This window comes from Varroa destructor, unplaced genomic scaffold (genome assembly GCF_002443255.2).
Source record: "Varroa destructor unplaced genomic scaffold, Vdes_3.0 BEIS01000002.1, whole genome shotgun sequence".
Lineage (NCBI taxonomy): Eukaryota > Metazoa > Arthropoda > Arachnida > Mesostigmata > Varroidae > Varroa > Varroa destructor.
The window spans coordinates 11,014,805-11,029,169 of NW_019211455.1; the positions used below are offsets into that span (position 1 = coordinate 11,014,805).

General features: G+C 40.2%; 1 protein-coding gene across 7 annotated transcripts in view; it reads left to right on the top strand.

Annotated features, from left to right (window-relative positions):
* Positions 1–458: 458 nt before the first annotated feature.
* The window catches only part of LOC111244091 (cuticlin-1-like), a 64,738-nt gene continuing 50,831 nt past the window's right edge, over positions 459–14,365 (top strand). For 5 of the 7 annotated variants that reach the window (XM_086981182.1, XM_086981181.1, XM_086981180.1 and 2 more), the window contains exons 1-5: positions 11,248–11,325; positions 11,556–11,807; positions 12,069–12,235; positions 13,244–13,389; positions 13,904–13,985. In XM_086981182.1, the coding sequence (XP_086837308.1) occupies positions 11,263–11,325; positions 11,556–11,807; positions 12,069–12,235; positions 13,244–13,389; positions 13,904–13,985 (710 nt within the window). In that variant the 5' untranslated portion in view covers positions 11,248–11,262. Of the gene's footprint in view, positions 1,123–11,238; positions 11,326–11,555; positions 11,808–12,068; positions 12,236–13,243; positions 13,390–13,903; positions 13,986–14,365 lie in introns of those variants that run through there. The other 2 variants (XM_086981179.1, XM_086981178.1) reach the window with 2 other exon arrangements.

Sequence of the window (14,365 nt, forward strand, 5' to 3'; positions counted from 1 at the left end):
TGTTATTGTTGTCACAGTCATCTCTTTGGAGTTACCGACCATTGCTGGACCCAGTCAGAGCTAAACTCTGGTTCGTTTAGAGAGAATTTCTTATGCTGCTTGTGTGTCACAGTCGACGCGCACTAGCGATAAGAAACTGTCACTTCGTCACCGGATAGCAACGGTGGCAAAAACAATAGCAGCGTCGACACCCAGCTGAGTCGTCGCAAATCCCTTTTAACGGCACCATGCGCGTTATTTCTGCAGCTGCAGGCCGTGTACAGGTTGCAATGTCGTCGGAAAACGTCTCCCTTATGCAAAGTCAAGTCGACGTCTCACTACTAATGCGACGACGACGTTTAGGATTTACAGTCCATCGTGCATCGCCAAGATCCTGGTCCTTTTTTGCTAGCAATCGTTCGGTACCATTGGTGCCACTAGAAGAGTGCTGCTCTCACCGCAGCGTCCATGAGTATCGCGCGCGGAAGCCACCGGCACCATCGCGTAGCGATCAGCCGTAGCGAAGTGCGCGGAGGCCGACGTCGATGGGCGATGCAGCGACTAGTGAGCACCAGCCAAGCGAAGTGACTAACAGAAGACCCAGTAGAGACAACAGGGGGTGGCTTGCTTTGCCGTGACGGGAGTTGCAGGTGTCGCTTTTTGTTACTGTTGCAGCAGCGTCGAAGTTGTCGCTGCATATCTTCGTATCGTAGACCCAGCGAAGCGTAGTCTATGGGTGAGGAGCAGGAGCTGGCTCAGTCGACGCTACCGCTATCGCGGCTGACGAAACAGGCCAGATAGTGTTCGTAGTCGAGACAGACGAATGCATAGCACCAACGGTAGACTGTATTCAGTTGTGTGACGGCGCGGAAGCACCAACGTTCGGCCTGATAGTTATGCGTGAGTGCAATCGCCGTACCAATAATACGACGCACAAAACAACGTACCATTAAATGGCAGAAGGTCGGTGCCTCTTGTTGATGTTGATGCGGTTCACAACACGTGACGTTCATATAGATAGATATAACTAGAGGGTACGAGTCGGTTAAGGAACGGATTAGTGCAGGATACAAGTGTAAAAGTGACAATCGGACGGCGACAGTGGCCGGCAGGATGGCCTGCCTTTTCCTGCTATGCCTTTTGGTGAGTAAGGGCAATCGAGTACCACGAGGGACACACTCAATGAGCTTTAAGAAATGACCATAAAATTATAAAGCATTAGTTTTGCTGTTGTCGTTGCTCGCATATATATATATATATATATATGTATGTAGAGAGAACGAGCCAGCGCCGCAGGTTGGAGACACCAACTTTTAGATGTACTTTTGTTTTTTGGACCATGTTAAAGTTAATAGCAATGCCAGCCACGAGTCTGGGGAGCTGCACTATTAGTCCAATAGATTCTATAAATATTAGGATAAGTTGAAAATCGGATGTTTCGACAGCAACGATCGACTTCAAGAAAAAAGGTGCATTAGGTAGGATAGCTATTGTTTATTTGCTTCGAGAGCCAATCTAGAAGGCTGCCACAGAGTGGACCGTTTGCTCTAGTGGCTAACCGAGAGACGACTCCCATATCCCTCCCCAGTTGGAGGCTTCTGACAGAACGAATAGCAGTTTACCTTTTATCATACGCCGTCATTTGTGAAATATTGGCCTTTGATCGTAGGAGCATTTTGTTGTTATGGCACCTCTCTGTAGAATCTGGCATCGTGAAGGTGGTGGTGCCTTTTACAGTAGCAATAAGCGAATTGATTTCCTAATGAAACGGATCAGGTTGAAACAAAATATCCTACTATGTGTTGCCTCTCAGCTTTTGTATTATATAATACTCCTGCCAAGAGAGAGTACGAGTACTAAACCCAATTACTCGTCAAATCAATGTTTATATTTTACGTCGGTTCCGTGTAGAAAGGTAACTCTATCAAATAGCAGCGACACAATATTTGCAGACGATACATATTTCCACCTTGCATACGAATAATAAGTCTGTCGTCACTTTTCTAACCACAAACATTAAACAGCCGTGCTAAAGGGAGCCGACCTGAACAACAGCCTAAATTTTCCTTGCACAGTTGGCTCTTGGTTATCCTTGTGAACCGGCATTTGCTTCCATCCTTCTCTAACGATCCCTACAATATACTACTAATGTCCGTCCATTCTTATTTCGTATACGTACAGAGGAGATTTGTCAGTGGCAGACGCACGCCATGCTGGCGTCGAGTTGATGCCTCTGATTCATCGTCGGTCAACACGATTCAGTTCAGCCATTGTAGTTAGAACGAGCGTCGTTTCGTTGATTCGGCCGCCATTGCAGTGGCGGTCGTTCGCGCGGAATTTGCGCGGGTTTGCCCGAAATTGGTATACGGCGAAAGAACATGGCAGAAGCATCCGTCCCTTAGTTGGCTAACGTGCGAACCACGTTCATTGCCACAGCTCGGTGACTACTTGTTCTATCCAACAGAGGTTGGCCCCACAATATTCAGTCATCGAATTCGATTGTGAACAGGAGCGTTGCGCTGCTCTTACGAGGAATTCTCAAGGCTGTAGACAAAATGGTGTAAACTGCACGACGCTGACCGCAGTCGTGGGTGTGGGCAAACCGAGCTGAAGTAACAGACGTCAGACGCGTAAGTCCACTAGTATTCGACTGCCTGCCACTTGCGTAGGTCGCGTTATCAGAAAAAGTGACCGAAACAGCAGCAGCAGCAGTAACTCTACGCGCGGTGAGGTTTCTACGCGAGGTAACACAGAGTTGAGCCGATCTGTGGCTTCTGGCAATATCACACCTGTTCATTATAATTTCTACACGAGTAGTAATTGACTTAAGCTAGTATTCGGTCTACCCGACAGATTCCATTCGTCCAATTCGTGGTTTGTTGGGCAAAAAGAGGCTTCTCCGTAAGTTTTTGCGGCGAGTTTGAAAGTTGTCAAGGTGGGAACTCGAATCCAATTTTGTATTGATGATTTTTTGAAGTATTTCAATTTTATTGCTGTTCTAACCATCACACGTACAAGTTTAGACCGAAACAGGTTAAGTTCGTTGAAACAGCCAAAGTAGTAATATATCGTGAAATCGAACTCAGGGTATGTCACACAATGACCGCAGTGTGGATGCCTAAAACTGATTTACGTTATGGTTACCATTCAGATATACATATGTACATGCTGCGTCGTGGCCGCTGGTAATAGTACGAACGGTAATCCTGTATAATAACCTAGACCGGTAATTTTAATTCCTATTAAACCAAAGGAGGAGGCACGAGGTAGGACAGTAGTAGGACAAAATTAGCCCTCGCATGGTGCGGTTTACCACTGTATTCGCTCATATGGAAGAGCTGTACTGCACACAAATGACCTTGGATCGAGACGTACGGCTTGTAGCTAGCTTCCATTCAACAAGTATATTAATATGTGACGTTAGTGACTATTTATAATACAAATACGTATGATTGACAGACTTATATACTCGAGGCGTATGAGTAGTTAGTTATAGAGTTTAGTATGATACAGTTAATAAACACAGTTGTCTTTGCCCTTCGAAGTTCCGTACAGTTTCTTGACAATAGTTTGCCACTTGACTAACTTACCTATTTTTGGTAGTTCAAGGCACTTTCATATAGCGGTTGCAAAGTGGTCGATTTAGTGACAAATAAATATCTGAATTCTTGTTTTTTTTATCTGTCTACGTAATATAACTATTTATATCGAAAGCTTATGGTGTATAGTTGAAAATATAGTTTTGAATTTGTATGTAATGCACGATGGGTTGATAAGTCCTTTTAAATGGACTCATATATTTCGATAATATGCCCTCGTACGGTGCGGTGGTGTATTGATATACACAACCAGGTGACTTCGAAACGCATGGGCTGGACTTAGTTCGAAACCAGGCGTGAACAAATGATGGCTATCCCTCGTTTAACCGATAGTTGATGGTCAATCGATACAAAAAACCCAAAGGGTCCGTAATGGTAACTCGACTGCCTCCCGCTTTTAAACTGCTGCTTTGCAGATCCTTTGATCATGTTTCAAGCGTAACGATAACAACAAATGCTTTGTTATTTTCTGATAGCAATATACCATGGAGTTTCTGTGTGTAAAGAAAACAAGATTCTGCAATGGACATAGAACCAACTACGCGCGATAAGCCTTCATGGTTGTTATCATCATCAGCCTTACAGCTATGAGATACGCGTACCTTCACGCGTTTGCATTCAAAAGCTACAATTCTTCGGGATTTTATATGACCTGTTACCAACACCGTAGCAATTACGTATCTATTATGATTAGTGAAGAACGCCCACAACTCTTACGGGATCGATCTATCTAAGGCAGGGTTCGTTAACGAGTTGTCGTTGGAGTATACAACATTTAGCAAAGGAGAAATACAAGTGAGAATGTAATATAGCATCATGACTGCGTGAGTAAAAAGGAGCCATTTCTGGATACAGACAGTGAATAAAACGAAGCAGTTGACAGACCGGACAGAATAACCACAAGTAAAACATCTTTCAGGTAAACAACTTTCCTACACACCACAAAATGGCCATTTCCGTGCATGAGCGTATATTGAGCAGGTAGAATGTAAAAGTAGAAATAAGCTCGCAGTTAAAACGGCAATGGGATTCGGTATTTTAAAAGTTACTTGTCACGCAAGACGTGATCACGACGACGATTGCTACTATTGTAGGAGTGCCATCTACCTAGTCACGTAAATGCTTAAAGTGACTACTGTCAAAGATGCTTGTCAAGTACACGTACCGGCTCAGGTATACGTCACTATATAGGTCATCGTTGTTATTCTTTTTTTTAACGTGCATCCGCGATGTTCGACCTTATCTCAACGCTTAATCTTACTTTGCGCCCAAAAGCTTTATCTCTTCAAACCGCGTCCAGTATCCATTTATGATTTTCCAAATCGAAACTTCCAGTTCCTACACTGTATAAAATAACTACCTTTTTTGGGAGTAAGCATAAATTAATAGAGAAAATATACCCGCAATTATAATCATTTGCAGTTGCTAGATGAGAAGGACCGGAGAAAATGACGAAAAGAACATGATATATGCGAGCACAAATCTACCCCCAAATTCAGAGAAAATGCAGAAAATTTTTCAGTCCCGTGGATCAGTGTTGCCCTTGCACGTATGCATATTACGTACTGGCTTAGCTCTTGTTGCGCGTTGTTTTTTAATTTTATTATTGGCTGTGTATATTTGATATATGGTGATATAAGGACGGTGTTTATATCGGTAGATAAACCATTCCAGGAGACCGATAATACCTTAGATAGGAAATTCTGCGCAATTTACAAATGTTCAGTAGTTTGAATACGGCAATATATGTCGCAGTGAATTGTGCACAATAATAAACACATATCCAGTATGTTCATACGGTTTCTGAAAATGAGTACCTATTAATGTACTTATTTCCAATTCAACTGTAAACCTGCTTTTGCAAAACTGTAAACCTACTTTCGCCCCATTCTTTTCTTTTTGTATAAAATACTATGAGAATTCATATTTTGTTACGCACGGAGCACCATAACATAGCTTATACCTACAACACAGTTCTACAAACTAAATTCATCACAAAACAACAGAAATTCATGAACGCAGAAATGATGCTTCACCCCAATACTTCAGGTTCCTATCGGTGACATATATGCACTGCGGAGGGGTAATTAACTTAAAACAAATTAGCATTAATTTACTCAACAGTGAATATAGATAGTTGTATTGTTTAAAATTGCCTATCGTACAGCCAGCCCTTACCACGTTCTACTTTTCGTCTGTCCGTTATCAACGAGCGCATAGAGCTGCGCTGTTTTGCTAATGCTGATAGTATTCGGATTTTTAGACGTCTCAATAAATTAGTAGACGTATTGAAAATGTATTCATATATATACGGGACATTTACACTGTTCCCAAGCGAGAATACTACTGACCCGGAAATTGTATGCAAACTTCTTACTGGTCCTGTCTCCGAGGTAGAGTAGTATTTATGAATATTTTTGTTGTTGTCCTCGTTGTTTCCGACGTCTTCTTCTTAGCTTGGGCAGCTTTGATGCACGGAGCTAAGCCAGCTGTTCAGCTCAAGAAGAACAAGACGAATTGTCAGCCATTTGCTAACTCAATAGCCGCCGACAAATAGCTAAATGCGGCCACATCTATTGAAATACAAAATCTGCTTGAGCAGCTCCCACGCGACTACGTTTGTCTGTCTTCATTGATCCTGGTTGACTGTATCTTAGACGGGGTCTTGCTTGTATCCCCTGGGCGACTATTGTGATTACACTGCTACAATTTAATATAAGACAAAAACAGCCATAGTTAAAATTCGCATATACTATACGCGATGCGAACATATGCTTGGCCCTTGCCTGCCCACTAGTACAGCGTAGATTCAACGATGTCCTAGGGAGCAAGTGATGCAGGAAATGCTCCTGGTGACGGTCATGACGCGACATAATGCGAAGGCCATTCGTCGCTACTGCTTGCGATTGTCTTATGTTGCCTTTCGTGCAGTCCTCCGAAGCTACCAGGGCAGGCAGCGGCAATAGTTACATAGAGAGGCTTATTAGTAGTGCTATTAATATGAACAGTTGTTCTGGGGAGGTGCGGAACTGCGCCACTGAGCAAAAAATGCGAATCCTGATTAGTAAGTAAAAAGCTCATGAGGCAATGGGCATGGAACTTGATCGACCTGTTATTCTTATAGTCAAGACGATAAGAAAAGAAGATTTGTTTGTTTTTTTACTTAACACTTATTCTATTGTGGCTGTCATTTGGTCGGCTAGCAATAATGGTATTGCATCTACGAAATTAGCCAGAATGCATTGCGTCAGTGGTAGATATGGCAGACTCTACTTCTGTGTAGATAAAGATGATTGTAATTAATGATCGAGGTTTAGTTGCAGTAAACCTCGGATCCAAACGTTACTTCATCAGCATTAGTTAGCAGAATCGAATACAAGTTATGGAAGCCCTACCGCATCGTAAAACATTTGGCGCGGCGACGATATGGCCAGAGGGCCAGATCCATAAACGGAGGTCTTAGATGGGGTCTGAGTGATCAAAAATTTTCTCAGATTATTGCTTCAAATCAGTTCCAATATAATCCCTGTATGTAGTCGCATTCGACTTGCTCAAATATTGTTGACGCGCTTACTCGCGATGAATCTAAATAGTCCTCATCGGGGCATTAGAAATAAGGTTTTAGTGTGCGTAACGCTGCCAATAGGCTTAAGCTTTTACAAACGAACTTGTGTTGATAATTTACATATAATGGGTACTTATGTCTATTTATGGTAGCAGGTTGTCATTTCATTATATTTATTAGTCACGCATACTGGCCTATTGTTTGAGTCGATAAGTGATACTTGGCAGGAATTTGTTCTAATAATAAGATCAAGTAATGGGCAGCAACCCCATTGCTTGGGATAAGTTTTTTTTGTTAAAATTAATTTTTGATATTTTTTTCAAGCATTTTATATGTTACAGTGTAGAGTAAAGGGTGCGCTAACAAATCGCATTTTCTGCTGATTTACTACCCGTGGCGTCTTAAAACTTTTTTCTGATGACTTCAGCATATTTCAATGCACATTACCGTTGAGCTTTGTTTATATGAACCGTTTACTTGTCCCACACATTGACCTACAGCAGAATGTTTTTACAGTTTTAAATGCGTGTTTAAATAGGTGTATTTGTAGCTAATTGGCTAATTAACATACTAGAACTATATATTTACCACGTAGTAGACTTAAATGTTGAAGTACGATCTTCACGATCGTTGTGTAACATTTAGCAAATATGAATAATATTGATTTTTTTTTACAATAACTACCGCTTATTTAATAACATCATTAACATAAACGATGCAAATCCCGTTTTCTTTTTTATCTATGGCACACTCAAATAAAGTGCCTTCTTGGGCTAAAGTATGAAGAAAGACTATTCGCTCTATGAAGCGTGTTTTTATAGACCCTATGTTTATGCCATATCATATTAGTTTCATACAAAATAAGTATTATCTTTACAAACCAGCCGGGTAAGAACAAACTTCAATGACATTAAACTTGCTTGATAAAACTGCGTAACCCAAGGTTGACATTAATCACAGTAATATAACTTTAACTAAGACGTTCACGTCATTAGTTAGACATATGCTATGTTATTAATTATACTAAGTCAATTCCAATCGCTAAATCTGCCTTAGACTTATATATATATTATAATTTATACGGTGAGTGCATACGTTCAGTACCTCCGACAGCTTGTGCTATGTAACCTAGCTATTAAAAAGCTATAAGCAGTCATAAATATACCCCATTAGTTTCGGTTTACGACTTGTTTATCTTTGGACCATTTGTTTCTCAGATAGTTGACCTAATTTCGATCTTCAATCAGTTACTAATCAATCAGATTGACTTGGTCAACAGAGTAGCTAATCTAGCTAAAACGGGGCAAATCAACTCCGTACACAATTCTGGGCGTCCTTAAAACGATCACTTTATAAATTCGTTGTAATTCTTACGTGGGTTTGACGGTTCCTTCGAAGTCGCCAGTATTCTCGTACAGAAGCAGCCGCTAATAAGAGAAGTGGCATATACGGCGGTGTGGCCTTCAAATGCAATTAGACGTTCCGATAAGTCTTCCTCCGGTTCGACTGAATCCGATATATATACACACACAGCAGCAGCAATAAGAGAAACAACAGAAAAACGTCGGCAAACGCAAAAGACGATTATGACGTTTTTATGGGTATTGCCCAGCCCAGATAACGCTGCTGAATGGATGGCATAAAAGTCCTTTACTATACAGAATTACGACACAATAGAGAATTCTCACGCGTTCCGGTGGATCGCCAGCGAAAAGTCGGTATCGGACCCTCGTTGGCATTCGTATAAGGAGTTTTGTTTATGTACATTTTGTGGGTGTTGATGATGTCGTGCAAAAAAAAAGCTACGATCAAAAACGTACCAAGAACATGCCCAGTGAATCGCAAGGTTAGGTATTCATCAATTATGAGGCTAGCCCTCCTTCTGGTATGCTCCTTCATTTAAACTTTCGCTAGCTTATTTAACTTGGTTATGTCTTCGGCTTACAGAGCCCGCTTATGAATATTATAAGTAAGTTTTTTTTTTTTGAAAAATGAATCTAGTTTAAAAATCAAAGCTAGTTCTCATGTATCCATATAGTCATTGTAAAGCCTATCAAGAATGACCAGGCCAGGGTCTAAATAACGCTCCAGCTATAGGTAACATGCTTGGAGTCGATATGAAAATAATTTCTTATAAATTACATATTCCAATATAATTGAATTATAGATGACCTCGGCATTTACCCCTATATGCGGGTAATTCAAGTCCCTGAGCTAGGATAGTCACAGTTAATCACTTCTTTCAAATATCAGTGTGATATGATTTAGTTAAACATAATAGGACCAGCCTTCTTAAATGCTCTGTGTTTATAATAAAAGAGTGTTAGTTTGCCACTGGTTATTTGGGAATAAGGAATATTCGTATGCGTGCAATTATTTTTATTACTTTATTAAGGCAAAAATAAAAACAAGGGATCTCGTATTTGCTATGATACGGACTACGGGTTCACTGCAAAGTGACTCAAGTTAAGAAACTCACCCAAATTACTTGTGTTTTGATAAAACAAAAGGGTAATAATATTGAAATATATCGAGCGTAAATACCATCGACTTGTTTTTGAGGGTACCTTTGTATCTTTCGAGTCTTATAGTCGATGTCACAGTTAGGCTTTCCCCCCAGCTGCCCCCAGCACGCAACGGTCCGCTTACGCCCGAGTTCGAATTTTGTCCACAACGGGCCAGTAGGAACAGCGGGTAAATACCTGACCTATCACGGAGACGTAACCCTTCCCATTTCATGCAAGCGAAAGGAAAAAAATTACGTCATAACTTATTCATTCAGGGATTGCTTTTGGTTAGTGTAGGAATAACTTTCCTATGAGCTTACTCAAATTATAGTTTTTGCACTATCTGTCAAAAGACCTTCGAGGACTTTGGCAATATTGCTGCTTTGATTAAGAGTAATTATCTACGCTAATCAAAGGATAAAGTTGATTTAAGCAGAATATCTGGCGAACATCTCATATATTTTTGGAGTGAATATGGCGTTTAGCAGTTTAAAGCTGGTTAGTTAAGAGTTCCTGTGATTATGAAGAAAAACGTCGTTCGAATATTAGGAGCTTCTCGCCTGTATTTTGTAGTTTTTGATAGGTAGGAAGACATCGTTTCGTTCGTTCGTTCGTTCGTGAACAGTATATAAAAGTCACACTTCAGCTTCACAACTTCAATTAAGAGCAAATATATTTTTATACTATATCCTTATACTACTTCGTACAACCGAGAAATTACGTTTATATATTTTCTAAATACTGTTCTGCGTTAGGGATCAATGCTAGGATAGTATAAAAAGTTTTACCTCATTACTTTTATACAACTTGTAGTTTTTGCGCAGCAGCCAGTATTAGTTTTGATTTTGTCGTACGTAGTTTTAAAAACATGGACAACTTGTTTCCAAAGGGTCGTAATATCGAAATCGTGTTCGAAGCTACGGTGGCTGTTAGCAAAAATTATTGCTGCTATGAACGATACAAGAATGAATATATCCATAGGGGATATAAACTAGTCATACATTCAAATATCCGTCTCATATCTGTAGCTCAAATCAGAGAAAATCTAAAACGAGGCCATGCCGAGAAACGCGGAGCGTTTGCAATTGGCAAGTCAGGTTCTAGTCGCGAGAATGAAGACTTAATATTCGAAAGTATCAATCCGGTAACCTTCGCTTCGTTTTCTCGTGGGTGGTTTGAACGCCGTTCTTTTATTATTTACTAGAGTGCCTTTTGCTGGGAGTCTGGACAAATAAGGTCATGGTTCTGGAAGTTAAGTCGTAATGCTACAGAATTTGTTTAATTACAAGCTCAATCACACTGGGACTATAATTCATATTTCGTAGTGTGTTTTTAATAACTTGAATTAGCAAGGACAAGTCAAATCGCTGCTCTCTAAAATATTGTGCATCGGATAAGTTGAGACCCATTTTTTATTCAATCCACTCCGATGGAAATACCCTGAAACAATTCATGACGAGATCTGTGTCGCTTTCCAAATCGGCTTGCAGTTTGTGAGGGCAACTATATATTTTCGAACGAAAGTTAACCAGCTGAGTTGAGTGCCGATAATAATTTTTCTTCTATTGCGCCCAAACGATTTGAGTTAGGGATCAGACGGAAACGGAAAAGCATGCGACCTCTGGTCCCAGAATTAACGTTGGATTGCCGTCTTCATCGTTACCGCTTCGTCACAGTTCGTACAGGATATATATAGTTATAGTCGTATAGGATTTTTATGTGTGATTGTTGTATCTATGGCTGTAATTGTATAGTATTTTTAGGTGTGGCTAATAAGATCTCTGTGCGAATAGAAAAGCAAACCTGTTGAGCTCTGTTCAAAGCACATAATTAGAGGTAACAAATAGGTAAAATAATTATAAAATAAGCTAACCCAAGTTGTTGTATAACTTCGCTGCACTTTAGGTGAGAGCCGCTTTATGCGTAGATGAAGGCTCTGTAGCTGAAGAGCCTTCAGTGTTCCTGCAGACAGCCTTGAAGGCGCACGACCGTTCACAGAAAACTAGTTCGAGGAACATTGAGGTCGAATGTGACCCCGATGCTATCACAATTCAGCTTCGAGGAACTCGAAATTTCAACGGAATGATCTATCCAAAGGGCTTATCGACGAATTCGTCGTGCATGATGCAGTACAGTAAGGGAATAAGCGACAGCTTGGTGAGTCGGAGAGCAAACTAATAAGCGTGAAGGTTTTATAACCAACCCGTGACTGACCGGTATCCTCAAATAATCCGGCGTAAGAATTGTACGATGTTATATTTAGAAGATAAATTAGAATGTTATTGTTTTGTCTATAAGCACTACTCCTATAAACAGGACTATTTACTGAGTGAGCAATTCACGATTTGCACGTTTTCTTTCAAACGTTCAATAGGGGAGATTAGGACAAATTTGCATTTCTCCTTTTTTTTCTCGTAGGTTTACAAGCTGCCGTTACGTAGCTGCAACACGATGAGTACTGATGTCAGGGGCGGCGTCGAATATTTTAACACTGTTATCATTGAGCCTCACAGGAAAGTCGTCACCAGTCGCGGAAAAGGGTTTCACATACGCTGCAAATACCATACACTTCACAATCATACATAGTGAGTTTTACGTCGATGTAACGACTTCACATGAATCCTTTCGTTTCACCATGGCGTAACAAAGAACCTGCGATTAAAAAGACCTCAATTATTCGTTATCACTATTGTTATACACTGAACATATATGCATTTTTTTGTACCGTCCTTATTTACGTAGAGAAGAAAACTCCTAATATCCTAATGATATCTTTCGTACACGTGAAGCCATTTGTTGCAAATATACGCGCGTATGTTTGTCGCTGTGCTCTACGCTGTGTACTTAAGTAAGTGTGAACGTAGATAAACTTATTGAAAAAAAAAACAAGAAAGAATCGATATCATTTTCTTCTAGTATGTCTACGAAGTACCAATGTGCGGATTGAGATGGCATGGCAGACTAGGGCTTCGAGGACGCTAAATTTTTACGAGGTATCCAACTAAGCAACCAGCCTGTAATTATATCCAATTAGCGCGGGTTCCTTTTCAAAAGTGGTCCAGGGGCTTGATCAAGCCAGAGCAGTTCAGACTACAACTTGTCTTGGGAAAAGTACATAAATTTCTTATTATTATTGTACAAGATGACCTGGGTAAGTATTTATTTATGTTGTAGCTCTTCATATTATAATAACCGTGAATAAATTTTTACTATTATTTAAAATGTCGACAAATCAGTAATGGTGCTTGGCTACCTAGATGATATAAGTAACATTTTTTTTCAATTAAATGGGTATTATTAAATTAAATGAGAGTTAACTAAATTGCGACTGTTATTCGGAGCCATTAAGAATAAATGTTCTTCAAATAAGCTATGAAATTGGGCAATACTTTTGTGTAACCCATTTTAAATAATAAATATTGAATAGCACATATAACGATGACATAGGGCAAAGTAACAACTATTCCATTATATTCCGCCATATCCACAATCAGGAACCAGCACAGGTGGACGCCTGCGAAACTTGTGATTTATAGTTTAACCTGAACCAAATTAAAGTGCGCCCGAAAAACGACTGATAGACTATTTTTTAGTGCGTTTGAGGCAAGAGCCGTTGATAAGGCCGAACGACCTGACGTCCACATGAGAATCTACGTTGGAAATTCAGAAAAGCAGGTTGTGGCAGAGAACGTCAAAATCGGAGATCCCCTCACATTGTCAGTCGGCATCGAACCCAATTGTAAGCCGAACTCTACTAATTATTAAACAGTGAATAATTTCTTCAGTATACCTTGATACTCGGTACCCGTGTATAGTTAGGTTTCATGCCATTTTCGCGTTTGTCTGCCAACGTACTTATATAATCAAATGAACTTTACCTAAGTATGAATCGGGTCAAGTTAAGTTTCACTGGAAAAAATTGTCAAAAAAAATAAAGTATGGAATAGACTGTCAAACGCGACAGGTCCAACAAAGATTGAAACTCCGCGGAAACGCTATCTTCTTACCGCTTGCATCAGATCGGCGATTTAGATTTGATTCATCTTGTATACATCGAGTGTGTTTTAGAGCACTTTGTGGCGCCATATTGTCTTTTTTTTCTAATACTTCGCTTGGCGTTTATCTTTATGTGCATAGTTCGTTTTTACTAACAGCGGATGCGCCGACTACAATCCGCTAGGTGGCACAACATGCGTGGCCAAATTTACTAACATTAATGTTTTTGCCACGACTGTTTGTCTGTATTCTCGTAGCGATGTACGGAATCCGTGTCACGAATTGCGTGGTGCGAGATGGCTTCAACTGGGGCGCTCAACCCCTCGTAAATAACGAAGGGTGAGTAAAACAGGGCTCAATTGTCTTTGTCGAAGCATCACTGGTAACGGAAGTTGATGATCACTCACCGAACCATAGTTGTACATTTGTCTTGACTCATAATTGTTGAAGAACTGAAATACTTGGAACTCTTTGATATGTGCCTATTGTACCCTGCCGTATACTATGGGCGTCTTTAACATTTGCCACTAAGGTAGCATCCAGCTATAAAGACGGTTTATACTCTGTGACTCCGAATCGATCACTACACGATAACTTTGGAAGGATCATTTCTCTTTTATAAAATGTTTATAACTAGCTCTATGTGTTGCACAAATCAGTATAAGTCAACCTTCACATCACGTTACATTTACATTTTATACGACCCTGTAATAAAAAAC